The sequence below is a fragment of the Pelophylax lessonae genome (genome assembly GCF_965119305.1).
Source record: "Pelophylax lessonae genome assembly, chromosome: 5".
Classification (NCBI taxonomy): domain Eukaryota; kingdom Metazoa; phylum Chordata; class Amphibia; order Anura; family Ranidae; genus Pelophylax; species Pelophylax lessonae.
In genome coordinates this window covers 321,392,568-321,417,031 of record NC_138772.1, presented here as the reverse complement: position 1 = coordinate 321,417,031, position 24,464 = coordinate 321,392,568, and the positions used below count along the sequence as shown (strand labels likewise).

Sequence of the window (24,464 nt, the reverse complement as noted above, 5' to 3'; positions counted from 1 at the left end):
GCGGTCGGCAACCGGTTAAACATTTAATGGTTTACTACATTGTATGCCAAGAGTACGCAGACCCAATTTGTTCAGTGGCTGAGAATGTCAGTTGACTGTTCTCAGCCAATGAATGGCACACTGTGCAAGCAAAGTTGTAAAGAATTATCATTACATATCGTTACATTTAATTTTTTGTTAACCACTTAAGCCCCGGAAGATTTTACCCCCTTCCTGACCAGGGCGCCCAAAAAAATGTAAAAATCTAAATTTTTTAACATTTTAGGCCAATTTGTTTTCTGCTACATGTTTGGTAAAAAAAAAAAAAAAAAATCGCAAAAAGCGTACTTTGATTGGTTTGCGCAAAAGTTATTGCGTTTACTAACTAAGGGAAAGATTTTTGTCATTTTTATTTTTTTTCTTAAACGAGTAATGGCAGCGATCTGCACTTTTTTTTTGCGGGACTGCGACATTGTGGTGGACAGATTGGACCCTTGACTGACATTTTTGACACTTTTGGGGGTACCAGTGACATTACTACAGTAATCAGTGCTATACATATGCACTGTTACTGTAAAAATGACACTGGCAGGGAAGGGGTTAACTTTATTTGAGAAGGAGAGGTTAAGTGTGTCCCTAGGGGCGTGATTCTAACTGTGATTGGATGTGGCTTTTCATGTAACAGCAGAGATCTACGGTCCTACATAGCAGGACCGTATGATCTCTGCTGTTACACAGGGGAGAATGACAGGCGGCTTTGTTTACACTAGCCGCCTGCCTTTCTCCCGATGTAACCGACGATCGCGAGTGAGCGGCGGACATTGGGTCCGCCGCTCACACGCACGGGGGGGCGTGAGCGAGCGGGAGCGCGCCTCCGGCGGCACGCGCTCGCTCCCTAGAGCCTCACAGGCTAGCGACGTACATCTACGTCGCTTTGCCTGTGAGGGGCTGACTGCCGACGTAAATAGTCATTAGGCAGTCGGCAAGTGGTTAAAGCCACTTGATTAAAATAGAGGAAAAACAAACATAATTTTGGTTTGAAATGTATATACAATCATCTTATACAGGTTTACGTTTCTGCATCCAGGAATGGTAGATCGGAATATCAATATAAAGACAAGAGAAAACAAACTATGGCTATATAAGATATACTGTATATACAATTTACACTATTTGGTTGATTTAGCGAAATAAGATGTAACCATATTTATATATATTTATATTTATTTATATAGATAAGAAAACCTTTTTGGGACTCTATTACTTTTGACTGAACAAACTTTAGGCATTCATAGTTTTTTTTACCAAGTTATACAGTATCTCACAAAAGGGAATACACCCCTCACATTTTTGCAAATACTTTATTATATCTTTTCATGTGACAACACTGAAGAAAAGACACTTTGCTACAATGAACTCAACACTCATGTCTAAACCACTGGCAACACAAGTGAGTACACCCCTAAGTGAAAATGTCCATTTTTGTTTCCTCTTTTTTGCATCAACATCAAGGCCCTTGACCACTGAGAGGAAGGCGGATCTGAGGACTGGCTGGAGGCTGTATCCTGGTCATGGAGACCATTGAAGCTTTCCTTAACCACTAGCCGACCACTCACAGTAAATCCTACTGCGGCAGTGCGGCTCTCCAGGGTCCAGTGATGTCGACCTACGTCGGGCACATGGGATCGCGATCCTGGTCTGATTCGGCTCAGAACCGATAAGTCACTGGATGCAGACCAATGATTTTTGGTCTGGATCTGGTGATCGCTTCTGGCCAATGGCATCATGTCCCCTGCCTGTGTTTACATTACACAGGCAGGGGAAGTGATATAATTTTCCCTCCAGGAGCCCTTTCGATTCCAGGAGGAGAAGAAGAAGCATCTAAAATGTGAGTTCCACAACACTACACTGACACTACCACACATAGGTACACTTTTAACCCCTTGATCAGCCTGATCACCCCCCCCCCCAACTCCCTCACAGTGTACACTATATACAGTGGTATACAGATTGTTACTGATCATTGTATTAAGTGTCACTTGTGACCCTAAATCGCGCTGGCGCTAGGCCCAAATAGGTTTAGGGCACCTGCCATCTATCCCCTAATAAAGTTTAAACCCCTTGATCACCCCCAGTTAATCCCTTCACTCACTATCACACTGTGCTCTAAATACAGTATAATAGGTAACTACTACAGTATAAAGGATATCTGCGTTCAGAATAAAAACATCAAACTAGTATATGCGTTATGAAACTAATAGGCAGCCAGCTAAACAGGTAGATTACACACCCAAACAATGAAAAAGTATAAGAGCAGCGCCAGAATGTATAAAAAAGATTATAAAAATTGTATATTATAAATAATTATTATTTCAGTCCCAAGGTAGAATCTCTAAAGCAGATGAAATAGAGTCCTCCAATCACCGGTGCACAGAGATGAAAAGAAGGTCACAGATTACCAACATGATAATTAATGCAAGCCCCTTACCAGAGAATCTGACCCTCCTTTCACAGTGCGGTCAGATAAGGCAAAAGTAGCAACTGTGGCACAGCTGGTCAGACTTTCCTCCACCTTTTCACACACCTCCCTGGATGATCCAAAGCTCCCCGGAAAGGTCAGAAGCCACAGGACATATATACACACTGAAAACCAGATAACTCTCCTCCTCTTGGTATAACTAAAAGCGTCTACTCAGAACAAAAAAGGGGGGAACCACTAGTGTATGTCTTATAAAGCAAGGTTTATTGAACAAAGAAAGGCAATCACATGTGATAAATGAAAAGTAAGCATATATGCAGAGTAGGCACCGTGGAAACAGAAGCGTGCTGATCGTCCGACTGTCCAGCTGATGGATCCGCCTTACGCGTATCGTCATATATTGACATCATCAGAGGCGTTATGTAGGTAACTACTGATCACTGTATTAGTGTCACTTGTGACAATAATTTGCGCTTGCGCTAGGCCCAAATAGGTTTAGGGCACCTGCCATCTATCCCCTAATAAAGTTTTAACCCCTTGATCTCACCCAGTTAACCCCTTCACTCCCTATCACACTGTGCACTAATATACAGTATATTAACTAACTACTGATCACTGTATTAGTGTCACTTGTGACCCCAGTTTGTGCTTGCGCTAGGCCCCGATAGGTTTAGGGCACCCGCCATACATCCCTTATAAAGGTTTAACCCCTTGATCTCCCCAGTTAACCCCTTCACTGCCCTGTCACAGTGTTCACTATATACAGTGATTATCGATCACTATATTAGTGTCACGGGTGACGCTAGTTAGTGTCAGGGTCCCACCACATTTTTTAACAGTTATTTAGCGTCAGAGTCAATAACAGATTGCCAGTAACACTAACACACATACACACAAACACACTATACACCTCCATTACTAGTATAGCATTTGAACAGATTAATATCTGATCCGATCAGAACTATACTAGCGTCCCCATAGTTTAGTGTTCCCAAAATGCAGTGTTTGCACGATCAGCACTGATTCCTGCCAGCACCTGCGTTTAGCCCCTCCATCCAGCCCACCCCACCCAGGCAAGTGCAGTAATCAATAGATTACTGTCACTTCCAAAAAACACAACACACAAAACCGCTGTGTTAGCAAAGTCAGGCCTGATCTCCGCTAGCACTAGCATATTTTTTTGTAGCGACCAAATAGTCCTCGACAACAAGGTGCTTTTTTACCTGTGAGTCACACTAGCGTACCTGTAAATTTAGTGGATAAAATGTCCAAACGTTTGTACACTAGTGAAGAGGCCTACAAAGTTATATAATATAGGCATTTAGGGGTCATGTGGAATGATCCTGTTTATTAAAAAAAATTGTTACCACTCTGGTGCCCTGCTCATGGGAAATGCCTCCACATCAACAGTCATGAGCAGGGTATCATGGGGAACCTGTAATTCTCCAATATATTTAACAAATCAATGGTATCCTTTATATAAGAAGAGGAGTGCCTAACATGGAATCAAACAGAAGTCCACAAACCGACTAGCTTGTTCTAAATTTTTGAGTTTAAGGGAAAGAGTAAAAAGTTGGCATCCTAGGGAAGGGCACATTAGGTAAACAAAGGTGTCCTGGTCAATAAGGGGTTCCTTAAAGTCTTTACATACAATTTTCTTGTATTCTGTAATATATCCCTGTACTAGTGGTGGATAGAAAGGTTTGTACTATAAATGGTTGCCAAAGATCTTAAGGCACATCCCTTCAGATCATTCATTAGTCATCAAAAGTACATTGCCCCCCCCTTATCTGAGGGCTTTATTACTATATCCTTCCTAGCTTGTCAATTTCCTAAGGCTTCTTTTTGGTTCAGGGTAAGTTTATTGTAATGTTTTGCAATAACAATAAGTAATTGTTAGATGTATTTGGTTGCTTCTGTTAGGAAGGCCCAGACACTAGGATTAGTAAGCTAGTCTGGGAATTTCTTTCGTTTCAGAAATCTGGGCTTCCAAAAAGCTTACTCACATGTCGCACAACAATATTCGTCCTCACAGGATATGCACCGAATCACATCATCATTACGATAGGTAGCCCACTAACGTAATGGGGATAATAAAAAAAATTTTATTTATTTATTTTTTAATGTGCTAATTTTAATCTGTGCACTATTTGTGTGCCCTAAACTGTTTTCAAATGTAGAAAGAAACCATCATGAACTCCCAATGCCCCTTGGTCACACACAGTGCTGTGTACTCTAAAGACTGGGGTCTCCACAAGAAGAGTCCCCTAGTCCCTGAGACTCAACTAAGAGCCTGGGAAAAAATACAAAATTACCAAGGGGCAGGAAAGGGATAGGTGGGGCCTTTTAATCTTCTCTGTGTGTTTTCTTTTCCATTTGGGTAAGAGGTGACGGTCATGGAGGATGAGGGGTAAAAAGGGTTACATGGCTATCCATGCTTTCTTTTCTGGCTGTGCACTGGCCTGTAAAAGGGATCAAAATCAACCAGTCAGTAGACTTTGTGGGACAGCTGGGCATCCCCAGACAGGAACTGCCAGGTCAGCCAATCAAAATGGACACAGGGAGCTTACAGACATCACGTTGCTGGAATGGAGCTAGGTATCGCATGCCTGGCCTGCCAATCAAGATGGATGAAGATGTCCAACAAATAGAGCGGACAAAGGGAGCTCACAGACAACACATTGCTGGATTGGAGCTCAGTATCGCAGAGTTTAGTTCTACCTAAAAAACATCTTGTATTTTCTTTGGCTATCAGCACTGAATGTAACAGCAGGGGAAACAAAGGGTGTGTACATTTATGCTACTGGGGATGGTGATTAAAGCAAACCTGATGCTTTACCCCAAATAAACAAACACAGGTTTGCCTTAAAGTCTTAGGAAAGAAAATGCATAATTGAACAATCAAACTACTGTGAAGATGGAAATATTCAGAGGACTGCTGAAACAACTTGCATTTTTTTCTTGTCTTGAATTCAGTCTATGTGTGCTTCGGTTTTTAAATACAAATTAAGTTCATCATAGATAGGCAATCATTGTTGACTGAAGATCTGTCCTTCCGAAAATATCATGATGTGATCAGGAATTGTTCAACTAAGCTGTTAAACTCTTCACTATATCTCAGGTGAAGATTATGTTTGCCTTTTGGCATTAGATGTAATCTGAAATATATAAAAATATTTTTTTTCAGTAATACTTAACTTTTAGTACATAGGATACCAAGAGCTTATCAACACCTTTTCCCTAATTTTCAGTACATAACTTCCAATGTTATTTCACAATAGTATTTAGTCAAGTAAATTGATTCTCACTTTAACAGCATTCCATCTTTTTTTTTTACTAGCATGTTTCCTTGATTTTAGCTTCCAAACAATTGGACTTGCAAATCTCACGGTTGTTCTTGTTTTGCTATCCCTCTGTGTAACTGTATACAAGACTTTCTGAAATTTGCATTGTGCACTGGCACACACGTGTAAGAAAGGATGCATGTTTATCTACATAGTAATTGTGTCACAGAGTTTCTCTTATGCTAATTAAAGCATATCTAATACCAAAAATGTATTATATTACAGCTTACTAGTCTTTAATGTGATGGCTGCATTCATTTTCTTTTTTCAAGCTTCTTTTCTTTATTTTCACCTGGTAATCTGGCAAATAACACACTTCCTGTCAATGGGTGGCTAAGTCAATCCTACACTTTATCTATGGAGGGAGCCATGGCTGTCCCTTCAGGCTACTCTCCTGATATGGATTCCAAACATGTCTGTATCCCTTTATCTTGATTACATGGTGAAAGGGCAACTAACTGGTAGGTTACAGAGGATAGTGAGAAAGGAAGATATTTTTCACTGCAGCTCACAGAAAGTGACATGGACACAGCATTTCTGGCAATATCAACAGGTATGTTGTTGTATTTGCTGAAAATGTTCTTCGCTTGAAATAAGGAAAATTATTACAGCCCCTACATCTAAGGACTTACAGTGTATTGCATTTTTTTGTTTTTGGTTTAGCTATCCTTTAACTGGGCTGAAATGCAAATAACATACAGTATCTCACAAAAGTGAGTACACCCCTCACATTTTTGTAAATATTTTATTATATCTTTTCATGTGACAACACTGAAGAAATTACACTTTTCTACAATGTGAAGTAGTGAGTGTACAGCTTGTATAACAGTGTAAATTTGCTGTCCCCTCAAAATAACTCAACACACAGCCATTAATGTCTAAACCGCTGGCAACAAAATTCTGTGCAACCCTAAGTGAAAATGTTCAAATTGGGTCCACTTAGCCATTTTCCCTCCCTATTGTCATGTGAGTCGTTAGTGTTACAAGGTCTCAGGTGTGTTAAATTTGGTGTTATCGCTCTCTCACTCTCTCATACTGGTCACTGGAAGTTCAACATGGCACCTTATGGCAAAGAACAATCTGACGATGTGAAAAAAAAGAATTGTTGCTCTACATAAAGATGGTCTATGCTATAATAAGATTGCCAATACCCTGAAACTGAGCTGAAGCACGGTGGCCAAGACCATACAGCGGTTTAACAGGACAGGTTCCACTCAGAACAGGCCTCGCCATGGTTGAACAAAGAAGTTGAGTGCATGTGCTCAGCATCATATCCAGAGGTTGTCTTTGGGAAAAAGATGTAGGAGTGCTGCCAGCATTGCTGCAGAGGTTAAAGGGGTGGGGGGTCAGCCTTTCAGTGTTCAGACCATACGCTACACACTGCATCAAATTGGTCTGCATGGCTGTCGCCCCAGAAGGAAGCCTCTTCTAAAGATGATGCACTAGAAAGCCTGCAAACAGTTTGCTGCAGACAAGTAGGCTAAGGACATGGATAACAGGAACCATGTCCTGTGGTCTGATGAGACCATGATACACTTATTTGGTTCAGATGGTTTTAAGCATGTGTGGTGGCAACCAGGTGAGGAGTACAAAGACAAGTGTGTCTTGCCTACAGTCAAGGATGGTGGTGGGAGTGTCATGGTCTGGGGCTGTGTGAATGCTGCCAGCACTGGGGAGCTACAGTTCATTGAGGGAACCATGAATGCCAACATGTACTGTGAGGTCAAGGTCTCTAACATTCACCAGCTCCGTGATGTTGTCATGGAGGAGTGGAAGAGGACTCCTGTGGCGACCTGTGAAGCTCTGGTGAACTCCATGCCCAAGAGGGTTAACGCAGTGTTTAACACCAAATTTAACACACCTGCTCCCCATTCACACCTGAGACCTTGTAACACTAATGAGTCACATGACACCAAAGAGGGAAATTGGCTAATTGGGCCCAATTTTGACATTTTCAGTTAGGGGTGTACTCCCTTTTGTTGCCAGCGGTTTAGACATTAATAGCTGTGTGTTGCATTATTTTGAGGGGACAGCAAATTTACACATCTGTATGCCAGCATGGAGGTGGTGAGACCAAAAGGGGGTCGGATCACAGATCTATGACATAAGTGTAACGCCTGTAATATTGCTTTATCACGTGAGTGTGTTGGAAGATTTTAATAAACACTAGAGTGTGTAACTGTATTCCACTAGTGGAGCCTTTCTTTTACATGTACCCCCACAGAATGTTAAGTATTACAAAAGGGGTGGAGGAGCAGAAAGCCTGATTATAGGATCTGGTATTAAAGTATTCAACTCAAGCGCATTTTGCCTAACCATGAGAATGGGAGGCATTATGTTCTGGTGAGTTACCATCTGATGGGAGTGGGGACACACAACGGTGGTGGAGTTTGTAATGATTTTCTTTATCAAGGTGTCACTGGATTCACTATTTTCTGGAAATGCGGTCGAAGGGGTCCTGTGTGACTCTGAACTGTTGCACCTATCCTGATGTGATCCTTTTGCAATAAAAAGTTTCTTCGGACTGCTGTGCAAGATCCTTGGTGTGCTGGCGAATATGTATGTATCTCTGATAGATCCAATGTCCAGCTGGTGATTGCTGCAGCACCCACAACTGATGTGCCCATATCCAGGAAGGTGTGCGATGGGAATATGAACTATTTCTACCTGAATTCACAGCGCCGATTGGCGGTCACGTGACTCCTCGAAGCTCCCTCTCCTGCTCTGACAGCTAGAGCGGGAGGGGCCAAGATTTCCCCACTGACCTCAGTCGGGAGGAGAGACCAGAGAAGTCAGCCGGGGAGCCTCGAGGAGTCACGTGACCGCCGATAGGCACTGTGAATTCAGGTAGAAATAGGCATCTTTTTTACAAAGAACATACACTGCAGCGTAGGAGGCTTTATAACAGAGGGGATTGTGTGTAGTTTATAGGGGTATTTCAGCAGCAGGATTGGGGGGGGGTATTTGTAAGAGCTGACAGACAGGGAGAGGAGGACACAGGAGACAGAGAGCAGGGCTGTGGTTGACGGAGGCACGTAACCTGACCACAGTGTCAGGGCTTAGCAGGCATGATACACCATGGTCAGTTTACAGGGGGGAAGGTATAGCTAGGCAGGATCAGCCAGGTATTGCAAGTGATACGGGAGGCCAAATTACATAGCACAAGCACTGTGCTGTATAACATGCTTTAAAGGAGCAGGATGCATTTTTTTTTCTAGTTTAACAAACGCTTTAATGCATTCTATACATTAAGAAAAAAACCTTCTGTGTTCAGCAGCCTCCCTAATATTTAACTGAGCCCCATCTCGATCCAGCGATGTTGCACAAGAGCCTCGGCTGTCCGGGTCTCTCCCTCCTTATTAGCTGAGAAAGCAGCGGGCGCAATTGGCTCCTGCTGCTGTCAAGTCAGTGAACCAATGAGGAAAGAGAGGGGACGGGGCCGAGCCGCGGCTCCATGTTTGAATGGACAAAAAGAGCATCGACTCAGCCCGGGTGTCCCCATAGCAAGCTGCTTTCTGTAGGGACAGGAGAGAGGGGCTAGAAGAGCCAGAGAGAGACTCAAGAAGAGGAGGATCAGGGCTGCTCTGTGCAAAATCACTCTAAATAGCAGGTAAGTATAATATGTTTGTGATTTTTAAACAAAAAAAAAAAAAAAAACAAGACTTTAATATCACTTTAAGCTTTTTTCTTACCTTGAGTTTTTAATGTGTTGGTGAAGATATTCTGGATGAAATGATGGAACCATGGGGTCTTTAACACCATGAATAATTAATGTTGGACACTCAATTAAAGATAGCAAGTGTTGACATATATTACCTACAAGAAAAATAAATTGAATTTATCTTGGGGATGTACACGAAACTCTTTCAATATCTGCTAATAAACCAAATATTTTAATCTAGTTTAATGCAACGTATATTTAATGACAGGTGGTACATAAGTCAGAAAAGAAAGCTTCTGTGGCAAACAAAATTAATCTAGCAAAGTTTCTGACCTTTCTGACAAGAACATAATCTTCTCTTGGAGTTCATTCTCACGTGAAAACAATGGGGGGAATTCAATAAAGCTACTGTGCCACTTTTCTAACTATAATCCCTGTTATTGTATTGTTCTAAATTCATGCAGCATTTGTGGCACTTTTGATTCTGACAGCAACTCCACCAAATTCAGGGGAGTTCTAAAAAGTGCCATTTCCACATTGTGTTGCTTTAACTCTTTCACTGCCAGGTCCGTATGGCTTACGGACCTACAGCACTGCTTGCAGCTGGCAAGGTCCATATGCTGTACGGACCTCATTCCTTCTTCTGCTATAAGATCATGGTCACTTCAGTGACCATGAGCTTATAGTGAAACTGTTCAGCAGACTCTGCTGAACAAAACTTTAGCTCTGATTAGTGGCTACCAAGTCACTGATCAGAGCTAGGGGGAATGGAGTGGTAAATGTGTTAGCAGATTTAGAACCACTAACACAATAAAACCAAACAATAGCTGATCTTCCCTGCCAGTGTTAGGTGGTTTGTCTCACCCATGTAAATGGATACATTGGGCTAGAGAGTTTGTGCTGTGAAAAATAACAGATTTGCTGGCAGGATTACTAGATGAAAAAATAAGACAAAAAGCCTAAAAAAGAAAAGGAATGCAGCCATCAGATCTAAGAATTGTTAACTGCAATATAATACTATAAATGTTTGCTTTTGGGTTTAATACTGCTTTAATAAAGAGTATTGAGGGGGATACGTCAGGTCTTGTACTTCTATGATACACCAGTAACAGGTATAGACTAAAGATGGAAATCTGACAAGCCATTTCTTGACATACTTGTTATTAATGAACAAACTTACCATTTGATACATTGAGAAACTGACTGATAGCTTCAACCCAAGCAGAAAACGTGTTTGCAAAATACTCCTTTCCATACAACTCTTCCATGGGCTGTCTCATCTTTTGACTCCAGTTTGACACATCCTTTACAGCTAAATAGGTTGCAAGACAGGTTAGTGTGTTTATTGCGATTTTGATGATCACACAGATCATGCACCACATGTCTATATTGACAATGACAATTGCAGTTAGGGTGATTATTTTAAAGGGAAGCTTCATCTTTACAATACATATTGCATACCACATCAGCGAGAATAAACATGGCAGAGAATGCTGCTATTTAAAATTGGAGCTACTATCTATATGAACAAAGAATTTGAAGTTTACACTAGCTATGTTGTGGATAATAATCGATTTAAAATATTAAAAATACACATTATCATGTCATATGCATTGTATACTTTGTTTATACATGGATTGTGCACTTATGTATATCTCACTGTCTATGCCACTATTGTTAGTCACTTGTTTTAGTACAAGTTATGCAACTTATATTGCGAGGACTATAGGCATACCGTACACAAAAGGATATAACTTTGCCTAATGTAAATTTGGTTGTCTACAGCCGTGGCCAAAAGTTTTGAGCATAACACAGATATTATTTTCACAAAGTCTGCTGCCTCAGTGTTTTTAAATCTTTTTGCCAGATGTTACTATGGTATACTGAAGTATAATACAAGTATTTCATAAGTGTAAAGGGCTTTTATTGACAATTACATTAAATTTATGCAAAGAGTCAATATTTGCAGTGTTGACCCTTCTTTTTGAACATCTTCGCAATTCGCCCTGGCATGCTGTCAATCAACTTCTTGGCCACATCCTGACTGATAGCAGCCCATTCTTGCATAAACAATGCTTGGAGTTTGTCAAAATGTGTGTGTGTGTGTGTGTGTGTGGGGGGGGGGGTGTTCACTCGCCTCTTGTGGATTGACTACAAGTTCTCCATGGGATCAAGGTGTGGGGAGTTTCCTGGCCATGGACCTGAAATTTTGTTCCCTAAGCCACTTAGTTATCACTTTTGCCTTATGGCAAGGTGCTCCATCATGCCAGAAAACACATTGTTCCTCACCAAACTTTCTTGGATGGTTGGAAGGAATTGCTCTTGGAGGATAGAGAATACAAGTGAACAGCCCAATAGGTGCCCTCCTCCAAATAATTTGAAGAAAGAAAAGAGGGAAATGTAGGTTGAATTCAACACAAACATACCCTCCAAGGGGAGAAGCGGACTTTCAAAAGGCACATAATGAGATGTAGGACTCAAAATATAAAAAAGAAAAACAATCTTTATTGATTACATGATAAAATTAAGTAGAGAGTGGCCAAAAGAGATCACTCCTACATAGACAAAAAGACTATACATAATACCAAAGAAAAGGACACATTAAAAACAAAGCCAATAACATATGGTAATGCATTCAAGAATAATATATATTATAATTGGTAAATTATTTCTACTTGACTGATGCAAGGAATGCTTGATTAACAGGTCTACGCGTTTCGCGGTATGCTTCTTCAGGACCTTTATTAATCAATCAGAGTAATTCTTCTCTATGTTATGCGTGGCGAAAAAAGTCTCCCGGGCGGGCACAGGGGATCAATAGGAGGGAAGGCAGCTAAAGCAATTGTAGGAATTCAATCTTAAGGCTTTAGGATGCCACACTAGACCATATGTGACACTCACAAAAAATAATTAATCTAAAATTCCTACCAATGCATCGTGATTCAGCCGTCCACAATTCTGCATCAATGCTACGACAAGCTATATTGATTGGCAGATGACATCATCCACCTCACGCCCTGCCTCTCCTCACAGCAAGAGGGGCACTTTGAAAGAGGAGCTGTGGGCATGAGCCGCGCCCTCTTTTCCGGCCTATCTGCTGACGTCATCCCCAGCCGCCTGTGTCGCCATGTTGCAGTTTGCTGCAGGAGACCCGGCCGAGCGTCCCTGACTCCCAGAATACTGGACATGCTTGTCCTCAGTCCTCCTCACACTCTTACAGACTATCATCGGGTACTTGGTAGGTACTAAGTATTTGTACTTTGAAAGACATTAACCTGCAAAGGGTCTCTTTCTTTCTATTTAACAATGGCTGTATATAACCACTTTCATTTACCCAAGGATATGGTATCAATGGCAAGTAGGTGGAGAACTGTGAGCTTCATATTTAATCTAGCATTGTGTTTCTCTTACAGCAGCATATTTATCTACAGCAGCAAATAACCCAATAGCATATCTACCCAAAAGCAATCCATTTACCTTGAGCTGCATATATTTTACCCCCTGGAGTGTATATACTGTACTTCCAGGAGAATATGTACCTCTCCAGTAATAGATATCATACTAAGCAGTATACCCCTATTACTTTCCCCTAGAGGTAAGACCTTCAACTTACCTCTTTCATTGATAGGGTCCATCTCCTATACTGAATGGAAGTTTGCCATAGGTCCCACTGTCTGACCACCACATCAGTCAGTTTGAGAAGAGAACCTATGGACTCAAACAATAAAGTGACCGTGTATGTGTGGCAGTGATGAGCAAATCTATAAATCATACAAAAAAGGTTATTAATTAAATATCGTGAATCGATCAATAAGACATAAACCAAAATTAATGAAACGGCATACATTTGGGGACGTTATGGGGACATTTAAAGCATTGTGGAATATATGTTGGCGCACCGATTCAGGATGAATTTGTAAGTGCAATATCAGTAATATCTATAATCTATGTAATGTATATTTTATTAATATTATTTTAATAATTATGGTTTATGTCTTGTCTATCGATTCACAAATACTTAATTGATACCTTTTTTGTATGATTTAAGTTTTTCATCACTGCAATGCATGCACGGCCACTTTATTGTTTAGGTCTATATGTTTATTACGGCCATAATTTGCACATAAATAGCTGGTGCATCAGATATTGTCTGTTTAAAAATTTGCTTTTATATTATTAGAGGGTGATTTGTTAATGTACTAAAGATACTAAAGGGTATTGATATTTTTTCTTTAAAATAAAAAAGATATCATACTTACCTGCTGTCTCGTGTAGTATGCCTGCGGTCTCTGACCATCTCGGGTAGTATGCCTGCAGTCTCTGACCGTCTCCTGTACTATGTCTGCAGTCTCTGACCCGCTCTTCTATCATGTCTACATTAACCATAAGTATCATGTCTGCATTCTCTGACCCTCTCTTGTATCATGTCTGCAGTCTCTGACCATCTCCTGTAGTAGGTCTGCAGTCCCTGACCCTCTCTTGGATCATGTCTGAATTCTCTGACACTCTCCGGCACTCTCCTGTAGTAGGTCTGTCGGCTGAGACCTGAGGTGGATGTCATCTATGTACCATTTCCAGAGTATCAACTCAGGTCTCGGCCGGCAGACCTACTAAAGGAGATTGTCGGAATTTCATCTCTCAACTCAACAATAATGACAGAGGAATAACTCTACAATATGAAGGTAGTAAAGCTATTTCCTTTACTTGAGAATCAGAATCCAACAAAATAGGGTGGTGACTGCCACTTTTTTTAAGGAGACAGATAGACATGGTTTCATCAGTATTAACAGGTGCCATCATATAACAGGGATAAAAGCAGTGCTAAAGAGCAAATTTAGGTGACTAAGGAGAAATTGCACACTACTACAAGATTGTGTTAGGCAGGCCGATCTTTTGAAAGATCGATTTGTAGCTAAAGGTTACAACTCTATTTAGCTAGATGCTACCATTAAGGAGGTAGGGAATATGGATAGGAACCTCATTCATAGTGAATCATCTAAGTTCTCTTCTCGGTTTTCCTTTTTTACTTCTTATACTACTCAACACCACTTTCTTAGAAATGTTTTTACAAAACACTGGGTGTTTTGAAGAGTGACAGGAATCTAGGCCCATTATTGCCGGAAGCTACGTCAGTCACATTTAGAGGGGTACCCCCATTAAGGTTACAAATTGCCCCTAATATAGTTGAACCCCCTAAGAAACCCACTTTTTTCTTTCAAATTAAAGGTTTTTACCCTTGTAGGAGGTGTGCTGTTTGTGAACTCAATTGCCTTAAAAATAGGAAGTATACTACATTTAATTCAAATGTTACTTCTAAAATCATACGAGGTTCAGTCGTTTCTCACTTGAGTTTCTCACTTACCTAAAAGTGGATACTTTGTGCATACTTTCCAAGTGAGAATAAAAGAACCCATTGCGAATATTCGGAAGGGTTTTCCCAAACACAGCTTATCCAAACATTATGACCAGTGCCACAATAGGAATCCTGTGGGTACGTCCTTTATGGCTATTGACAAATTCAATCCCCACTGGAGGGGAAGCCATGTTAGAAGGGAAATTTCTAGGTTGGAAACCAAATGGATATATTGGCTGAAATGTTTTAGACCTTTTGGTCTTAACGTAGAGTGGGATGTGAATGCACTTATAAATATGGATTACTTTTCCTAATTGTTATATGGTCCATACCTATTTTTTCTTTGTTTCTTCTTCTCTTCTGGGTATCAAGTGTATAATTTTTATGCATTTTTTAACTCAAGGAAGTGATAGAATGTTTTTTATGTTATATTATTTATGGATTGTGGAGCAGGTGGTGTTTCTGGCCACAGGATTTCCCTATTGTAATCCGACTTCTGTAGCGGACGGTTTTAATTCAATTATCACTATCAGGATTTGGCCACATCTACTAAGAAACAAATTCTTCGGTATATATTATTGACTTTACCCAATAGAGCCGACTTTTTGTTTTTGCATTATTCATTCGGATTATATGGTGCGGGCGGATGTGGCTTTACATCCGTTGGCTGTTGGTTTCACCCGTTTTCCGTTTGGAATGCACCGCTCGAAGAGCCGATTCATTTCCGGTCTCGTGTGTATATAAGGGTGCTGTGAGCATACGAAACCACGCTCCTGATGATGTCTATATGATGAAACGTGTTGGGAGGAGTCGGTTCTGCGCAAACGTCTTCATGCACGGAGGTCTTCCATTTTGCTGGTTTGAAGGCCTTCCATTACATCGCAGCTTACAGATTAAATTTTGCTTTCTGTTTGGTGAGTGTTATTCTGCTATTTTAATAAACTTTGAGTCAAACTTACTACACTATGAGACTTGTGAGACACTATGCTTACTTCTCCTGACTCTTATGTGCCTAATCTTTGGATGTGGATGAGCGGTTTGGCGATTAGGATCTATCTGGATCTGAGGCTGTGTGATCTCATTAAATCACTCAATGTGCACTAGACCATTATGGAAACAGTGATCCATACCATGTGGTAAGAGTCAGTGTGTTCATCGGTGGAGGATTAGGTTTTTGCACCTTCATATGAATCATACACTGTGGTGTAAGATGATGGCATGAATTTTACCTTTGGGACTTTTTTCATAGCTATTGTTTTACTGAAACTTGTTGGAGCACTGCATTTTTGTTTTATATTGTCATTTACTACAATCAGTGTATTGTGCTAGCTGCTGTCCTTACCTACCTATAGAAGCGTAGTGAGTTCTTTACTTTTATTAAATAAACAGAAATAAAATACCCTACACAATATACTACATCATGCACTACATTGTTTAAGAAATGGGTTATTAACCAACTGGTAATTTTAGTTTTTGACCAGACATACATTTTACCCAAAAGGTTAGAACCTATTTTTAGACTCTATTGCGAAGGGAAACCTTATCCTTTGTTTTATGCCTCGTAAGCTCAAGGAAATCTGCTAGTACTGGTATACTACTACAAAGCCAGCAGCATAACAACTTCTGTGTCATCAGGCACATGCATTTTCCTATTATACACATGGAACCTACCAGACACAAATTCCCAGCCAGTATTTGTTAAACATCTTTGTGTTTGCATCAGTCTTGAAGTATACTGTGTTATATTGTGATTTCTGCATTTCCTCATGCTCATTTGATGCTTTTAATATTTTCCTTCCCAATTTCCCCACCCCATTTTTAATTCATTTTGCACACGTCCACATACAGTCTTGCTTATTGTAAAACAGGAGGTTTTATCTGCATGTACACAGAGAGCCAGGGTATCATGAGTGAGAACAGAACTCTTACTATTCAAACAAATGCCTTACACCCATGGTAGTGTGCATGACAGCCTATTTTAACTAATGAAAAAATCATGGTGTCAAATTGGTACACTGAAAGTTTTTTTTTTAAAGCTAAAGGCAATTGTAGCCACAATACCACTGCAACAAGACACAATATAACAAAACAGTGGAGTGCTGGGAACATCCTAGTGATTTGCTCCAATCATATTTTGTGCTCTTCCAGTATTATGCCTTATATCTGACCAGTTGAAAAAGAATACATTAGGTTTGTTATAATACAATATAAAAAGATAACAGCCATATTATTGTTTCTTAACTTTACCATTATACATTTGCAGATCTTCTTCAGTCACATAGGCATTGGCTCCCCAGATAACAAGTTTATTAATTAGAGATGGGTAAGTCCCCGCAGCAATCAATGCAGTTATGCCTCCATCACTCCACCCTAGCAATGAAAATTTCTTGAATTGTAGGGCCTACAAAAAAAAAATGTGTTTAAAATTTCAATACAGAAATAAAGTATATACACTGTATATGTGTATATGCTTCCAAACAATTTATAATTCTGGTCAATACTGCCAGAAAGCATAACCAAGTCATTGATGTCCCTTTTCTCTACTGTACTTAAAGCGGAGTTACACCCAAAAGTAGAACTTAGGCTTATCTGATTCCTCCCCCCCCCCCACACTCTGGTGCCACATTTGGCACCTTTCAGGGGGGAGCAGGTACTTGTTTTTGACAGGTACACTTTCCCCACTTCCATCGGACCACGTCGCAGCGAGGTACGTCAGCAGTTCAGCCCCCCTCCTCCTCCCTCCTCTGCTGCCGGTCAGTAAGAGAGCACGCATGTGCAGCAGGGGACCGGCTGTGAAGCCAAAATACTTCACTGCCGGGTTCCCTTACCGGCAATGGCGGTGGCAGCATTCAACAGCCAATGGAAACATGGGCTGGGGTGCCGACATCGCTGGATTTCAGGACAGGTAAGTGTCCTAATATTAAAAGTCAGCAGCTACAGTATGTGTTAGGCTCTTTACCCTGATCTGTGATCAGCTGTGTTCGAAGGAGGGGGTGGGGGGCCTCCTGGACCTGGTCATTCAGCTATAGCGTGATCGGCAAGATCATTGTTTGTTTGCCTTTAATCAGCCTTGAGTATTGCTGTGCTCAGGCATGATATGCACTCACAGTGCAGCAAACCATCTTGGATTACAAGTGAACCCTGCTCGGGTCCACCTGTTCCAAGTGGTCCAAAGTGGGGTACACTTAACCAAACCCAGTTGTGGTTCAGCGCACTAGTGCTACACAAACGCACAGGCCCAAGGGGCTGAACCATTCCCAGGACCGGTTAAAAAGGCTAGAATGAGTACACCCTAAAACTAGGTAAGAAATTCTACAAACAGACAGTTATTAGGGAGTTTGAACAAGCTGAAACTTAAATGGGAAGTTTGGGAAGCTACATTGAGTTAGTGTGCTGGGTTAAAGATTATTCTCAGTATGTGCTGCGAAGAGTGGCCAGGAGACAGAACAAAAATAAACAAATTCACACTTTTCATGTGCAGTCATACTATTTATTTTTAAAAGAACACTGCTCAAAAAAATTACTTTTTTTTAATTTTATTACGTTTAATTGTCTAAGGATTGTGAAAAAAAAGTAATTGTTGCAGGACAATAGTCACAAAATGAGAGCCTTGTTTGTCCTTAAAAAAACAATATATGTATTACTTTGTAATAATAAAATTGTCGCCGAATAAACAGGCTCATAGCAGAAATTAGAAAATTGCTCTGGTCCATAAGGGGTGAACAGGTGTGAGAGCCGAAGTGGATAGAATATATTTTGTTTTTTTTTAAATTCATGAAAGTGTTTTTTTCCCCAAAAATTTAGTTTGAAAATTTGCATTTGAAAAACAGCAAAAACCGCATGACATAAAAAATTTCAACAATCGCCATTTTATTTTGTAGGGTCTCTGCTAAAAAAGATAAAGTATGTTTGGGGATTCTAATTATTTGTCTAGAAAAAAATAATGAGCAACAAATGTCAGAAAAAGGCTGGGTCCTTAAGTGGTTAAACCTAAAATATGCGTAGCATATGTGCAACATATTTTACCAAACGTGGAAATGTTGCTTTTGAGAAATTACTAGAGATGCACCGAAATGAAAATTTTGGGCCGAAACCGAAACCGAAAATGCAGGATGCCCTTGACCGAAAACCGAAACTGAAACCGAAAATGACTGACTTTTTTAACCTAAATAATCTACATAATAAAAGTGTCAAACACACCTATAATAAATAACCCATAAATTAACATCAGCAATAAATAAGCAATATATTCAATATCCTATAAAAGCTCTCACTAATGTGGATAAAAAAAGAATGTGTGGCTTATACAGTACATAAATATGAACTTAGCAAATCATTTAAATAAATATAAATGAGCAATAACAAGTGCAGTAAAACGTATATACTCATGCACGAGGATATACGTTTTACTGCACTTGTTATTGCTCATTTATATTTATTCTATATTTGCTAAGTTCATATTTATGTACTGTATAAGCCACACATTCTTTTTTTTATCCACATTAGTGAGAGCTTTTATAGGATATTGAATATATTGCTTATTTATTGCTGATATTAATTTATGGGTTATTTATTATAGGCGTGTTTGACACTTTTATTATGTAGATTATTGAGGTTATTTATATATTTCTATATTGATAATTTATTTCCCTATATATATATATATATATATATATATATATATATATATATATATATACACACATACACACACACACACACATCTGTATTTTTTTTCCCTTCTCAGTTTACACACTACGCTGATACAGAATATTCACATTGAATCCTACATATTCACCGGCAGCGCCAATCACTTCCTCTTCTCTTTATATATCTATTATATAACCCCTCCCATGGTTATATCTTGAAGTGGGCTGCAGCCAATCTCTCTATTATCTCTTTATACATATATATTTCTTAATTTCTTTATTTGTTATCCTAAGCGCAGATTCTCTTAGTTTTTTGATCTAAGGGGTTAACTTTATTAACTCCCGCACTGCAATCAGAAGGGGGTGAGCACTGCACTAGGCTGTGAATCCATTCTACTACTGACATGCAGGGGAGAAACAGTTTTTTTTTTTTACAGCACATAACATTACCTTCCTCCACAACAAACACCACGTGAAGGCACTGAAGGGAGGAGGTGGGTGGAGCGATGCAGCAATCGGCGCGGAGGAGAATGAGATCCTCCTACACCGTCACTGTGCATTCTGGGTTCCTCTCCCCCGGGACGACAAGCTGTAAATCACAATGAAGGAGGCACCGCATCGGATCGCGGCGGACAGGGAAGTCAATGACTCACTTCTTTCACAGATCAGCGGCCATACATTTTCGGCTTTTTTAACCCCCTATCGGCCGAAATGAAATAGTAGCATTTTCGGCCGAAAATATCGGCGGCCGAAATTTCGGTGCATCCCTAGAAATTACATCATATGTGCATGGAAATGTTGGTGCAAAAAAGCATCATCATTTATTCTAGTACAGGGGTGTACAGCCATTCACTTCTATGGCTGGCTGTACACTCCACCCTGCAGCTCCTCTGTCATGGGAAAACAACATGTTTTTTATAATAGACATATTTTATGTATAATTAAAAGTGTGTGCATGAGGTCCTACTGGTGTATTTGGCAGTAAGTACATTTCATTGTTCAGTAATCTAAGTTTAACAACTATACAGCTTTTATGATTATTTTCAAATATATGTATTTTTTATTGTCACTCTTATATTAACAGATGACGCTTAATTTTACGAGACACTTGTGTAAGAATGCCGCCCTGTACATTGGTATTGACAGCACACTCAGCAGGATACCCATCCCCAGCACATTCATGAATGGTATATGTCTGCTGCCTCCAGGGATTCATGACTTTTCAGATTCACTGACCTACTGCCTGGAACACCCAACCAATGGCCACCTCATTTTATCATTTTATACACAGTACAATTGTAAAAGGTGGTTAGAATTGTTTGTTAGTTTGTCTTCTTTGGAAGACTGGCATACAATATTTTTAGTTGAATAATAATGTAGGTACTGTGCTGGCAATAATTGCTTTCAAAGTACTTCTTCAGCTAGAATGGTGTGCACTCATTGGAATGTCATTTGATCAACATGTGCTGTGCTTTGTTTGGACTTTACAGGTCTATTTAATGAGGCAAATAGCAAGGCCTGGAATAAATCTCAAAATATCTTTTAGTCATCGGACTAAAGTGAAATTTGTCTATTATGGGTCCTGCCCTTTTGATTACAATTTTCTTCCCTCCCTATTGTCAAGTAAGTTATTCAAGATGGTAGCTCTGCAATAGAGACCCCAACATTAAACTAATTGTAAAGTCAAATGTTTTTGTTTTAAATAACAAAACGTGTCATACTTATCTGCTCAATGCATCCCCCGATCCTCCTCTTCTTGAGTCCATCTTCGGCTCGCCTGACTCCTCCCTCCTGTTGAGTGCCCCCAAAGGCAAGCAGCTTGCTATGGGGGCACCCAGGCTGAATCACAGCTCCCTGTGTCCATTCAGACACGGAGCCGTGACCCGGCCCCACCCTCTCTCTCTCTCCTGATTGGCTGAATGATTGTGATTGACAGCAGCGGGAGCCAATCGTGCCGCGCTGCTGTCTTAGCCAATGAGAAGGGTAGTCCCAGGCAGCTTAGACACTCCTGCAACATTGCTGGATAAAGACGGTCTCAAGTATAACCTTGCTGCATACAGAAGGTTTTTTTATCTGAATGCATTCAGATAAAAAAAACCTTCTGCCTTTACAATCGCTTTAACCACTTCAGCTCCAGAAGATTTACTCCCCTTCATAACCAGGCCTTTTTTTTTTTGCGATAAAGCACTGCGTTACTTTAACTGACAGAGGACACACTGGTGCCATGCAAGGCTCCCTATCTCAACTTCCCTGGCAAAACAAATTCAATTTGGGAAATAAAGACGTGGGACATCTGGTGAAAAGTAAAAAAAAAAAAAAAAAATGCACTACACGTCTAACATCCTGCTATAGAGAAATGCAATCAACATTTACATACTTTAGCATAAAAAAACATTTTGGACAATTTGTGCTTCTAACTTTTTGGGAGCAGTTTGGGAGGTCTTTTATTGCTGAAGCATGACCATGCCCCTGTGCACAAGGGCAGGTCCATAAACATAATTTGTTGAGTTTGGTGTGGAGGGACTTGAGTGGTCAGCACACAGAGCCCTGACCCTAACAGCTATGGATCTCCTGTGGGGTGAACTTAAATGCAGACTGTGAGAAAGGTCTTTTAGGCCTACATCTGCACCTGACCAAAATGCTTTTGGGCTGAATTGACACAAATCCCCACTAACACACCCCAAACTCTTGTGGAAAGCATTCTTAGAAGAGTGGAGGCTGTTATAACCACAAATAGGGAGTCATCTTCAAACCAATATCTAGATTTAGGAGATGTACAAACAAGCTCATACAGATGTCCACAAACATGCCATAAAGTGAATTAGTGGAAACTTACATGCTCAAAGTGCCCAGAGTCAACATAGCAGAAGACGGAAACCTCTCACTTAATTGGCTACTACATAAAGTATGTCTGACTCTTTTTACCTGCATCAAGTCTACGGCATCTTTTGCATCTCTTTCATAAAAGTTCATAGGATAGTCTCGATATGGTGGAATGGAGAGTCCATATCCTCGAGGGTCCCATGCAATTAGCGTAAAGGCATTTTTATTAAGTTTTTTAAGCTGAGGTCCAAAGTCTGTTTGACTGCTTCCTGTGCAAAAAAAGTACAAGAACACTAAACAAAACATTACGATTCTAGTTATAGAGTTACTAACAAAATGTAAAAATAAAATTCTTATAGCTGAAGTCCAGGCAGATACAGTATGTATTCTTTGAACAAAATAATGTTTAATATCTTAATATCTTAAAGTACAGCAGGAGATGGCTTGGGAGTGGGAATGGCATCAATGTGAGCCAATCAGTTTTTACTGCTTCGAACAAGACCATCAGTCTATCACCAGGACCTTACTTACAGGAGGAGAAAGCAAAGTAAGAAAAGTAACAAACATCCTGCATTTGCTGTGCAGGATGACGATAACTTAATTGCTTAACCACAGGGAAGAAACACAAAGTCATCCACCTAGCCATGTTGTCTGGCTGATGGCTTGTACAGTAGTTCTCAATTAATTGTGAGGGCACACTCTGGTAGATGTCCCAGACTCAAACAAGATGCGGAGTCTAAGCACCACCTGGTTTTTACTAGAGCTGGTGAGGATGATTTTCGCTGTGTGCCAGGACCAGTTTGTGACCCTCAGGATTGCCCTATCAAGGAGTGAGCGAGGACAGAAAGGCTACAGTGTGGTAGTTAGATCCTGAAAAAAGTCTTGAACAGGTGGCAGGCAAGAGAGTGGTCAGGTGAAGAAAAGCCGCCACCATAAGGAGTTATATAGCCTCTTAACAGAGGTCTATGATTCTTATCACAGGCATCATAGACAGCAGAATTCAAAATGTTATGGACATCAAGGAGAGACCTCTCAGCTTACCACTTATCGAACTATCTGGCGCCCTTCTCACAGGTCATCAGGATATGTGGAGAACAAAACACTTCTCATGGTGCAATATAGTCACACAAGTTTATTTAAGTTATAAAATGACAAATGGCTACTTACATTTCGCCAAAAGATACAGGGCAAATCTTAATAGGTCCCATTCATTAGCATGCAGGTTGGTTTCTAACCAAAACAATGGCCGCCACGTCCCCCGTCCGTAGTGGAGTGACGTGCCGCAAGCTCCTCCTAAGCGTTTCTTCACACGTTGACGTCGTCAGGGGGTTTGGCATAGCGGCACAGACACTATATTTATAAACTACAGAGCGGGTGGGACTCGTTACTGCGTTCCGGAACAAGGAAGTACGCTACCGTGCGTACCAACCTCCGGAAGCCACAACAATAATGGGGTTATTTGATACTATAATGGCACTCACTCAAGGGCCGATACAAATTTCCCCTATTATATATGAAAAACCAAGACATTTCCTAATAACAATCATAGGAAATCATAAAAGATATCATCTTACTAGAGAGTTAATTAGACACAGCCACCAATGGCAGCGCCATCAAGTGGCCAGAAACCAAATATTAGAGGGCATAACAACAAATCCTCTGCATCTCATATATATTAAACCAATATATATATAAAAAAAACTAATACATATAAAATTGCATAAAATTTAGACATTAAAATAGTAGGCTAAAAGAGGTGACAAGAAACAAAGCATTTATAAAAAAATCACATATTCAGATCAGCTCATAACCAATATCAAAGGTTTCCCTAATAGTGAACTCATTAAAGGCTCATACTGCAATAAATAGATTAAGAATTATTAATAAAAGAATTGAGATCTCATACTGCAATAAACAGATTAAGAATTATTAATAAAAGAATTGAGATCCCACTCAATATTGAGCCCATGGGGAGCATAGGATTTTATTCTGTAGATCCAATTTGTCTCAAGTTGAGAGACTCCCCTAGTCATGTTGCTCCCCCTCCTCCAATTTCCGGAGAATTTATCAATTCCCAGGAAAGTGGTACCACTAGGGTTCTTCCCGTGACAACTACGATCTGTCTGGATACGTTGTGCTTCGGGAAGCCCTTAATGATGTTAGCAACATGTTCCTT

The 24,464-nt window shown here is 40.2% G+C and overlaps 1 protein-coding gene across 4 annotated transcripts in view; it reads right to left on the bottom strand.

The window, feature by feature from the left end:
- The window catches only part of BPHL (biphenyl hydrolase like), a 185,535-nt gene that overhangs the window by 137,260 nt on the left and 23,811 nt on the right, over positions 1-24,464 (bottom strand). The window contains exons 3-7 of one of the 4 annotated variants that reach the window (XM_082258073.1): positions 22,391-22,557; positions 17,064-17,217; positions 10,644-10,775; positions 9,495-9,618; positions 5,413-5,616 (exon numbers count right to left, since the gene is read on the bottom strand). The exons of 2 other annotated variants lie outside the window; for them this stretch is intronic. In XM_082258073.1, coding sequence (XP_082114199.1) covers positions 5,523-5,616; positions 9,495-9,618; positions 10,644-10,775; positions 17,064-17,217; positions 22,391-22,557 — 671 coding nt within the window. In that variant the 3' untranslated portion in view covers positions 5,413-5,522. Of the gene's footprint in view, positions 1-5,412; positions 5,617-9,494; positions 9,619-10,643; positions 10,776-17,063; positions 17,218-22,390; positions 22,558-24,464 lie in introns of those variants that run through there. One more of the 4 variants, XM_082258074.1, reaches the window with a different exon arrangement.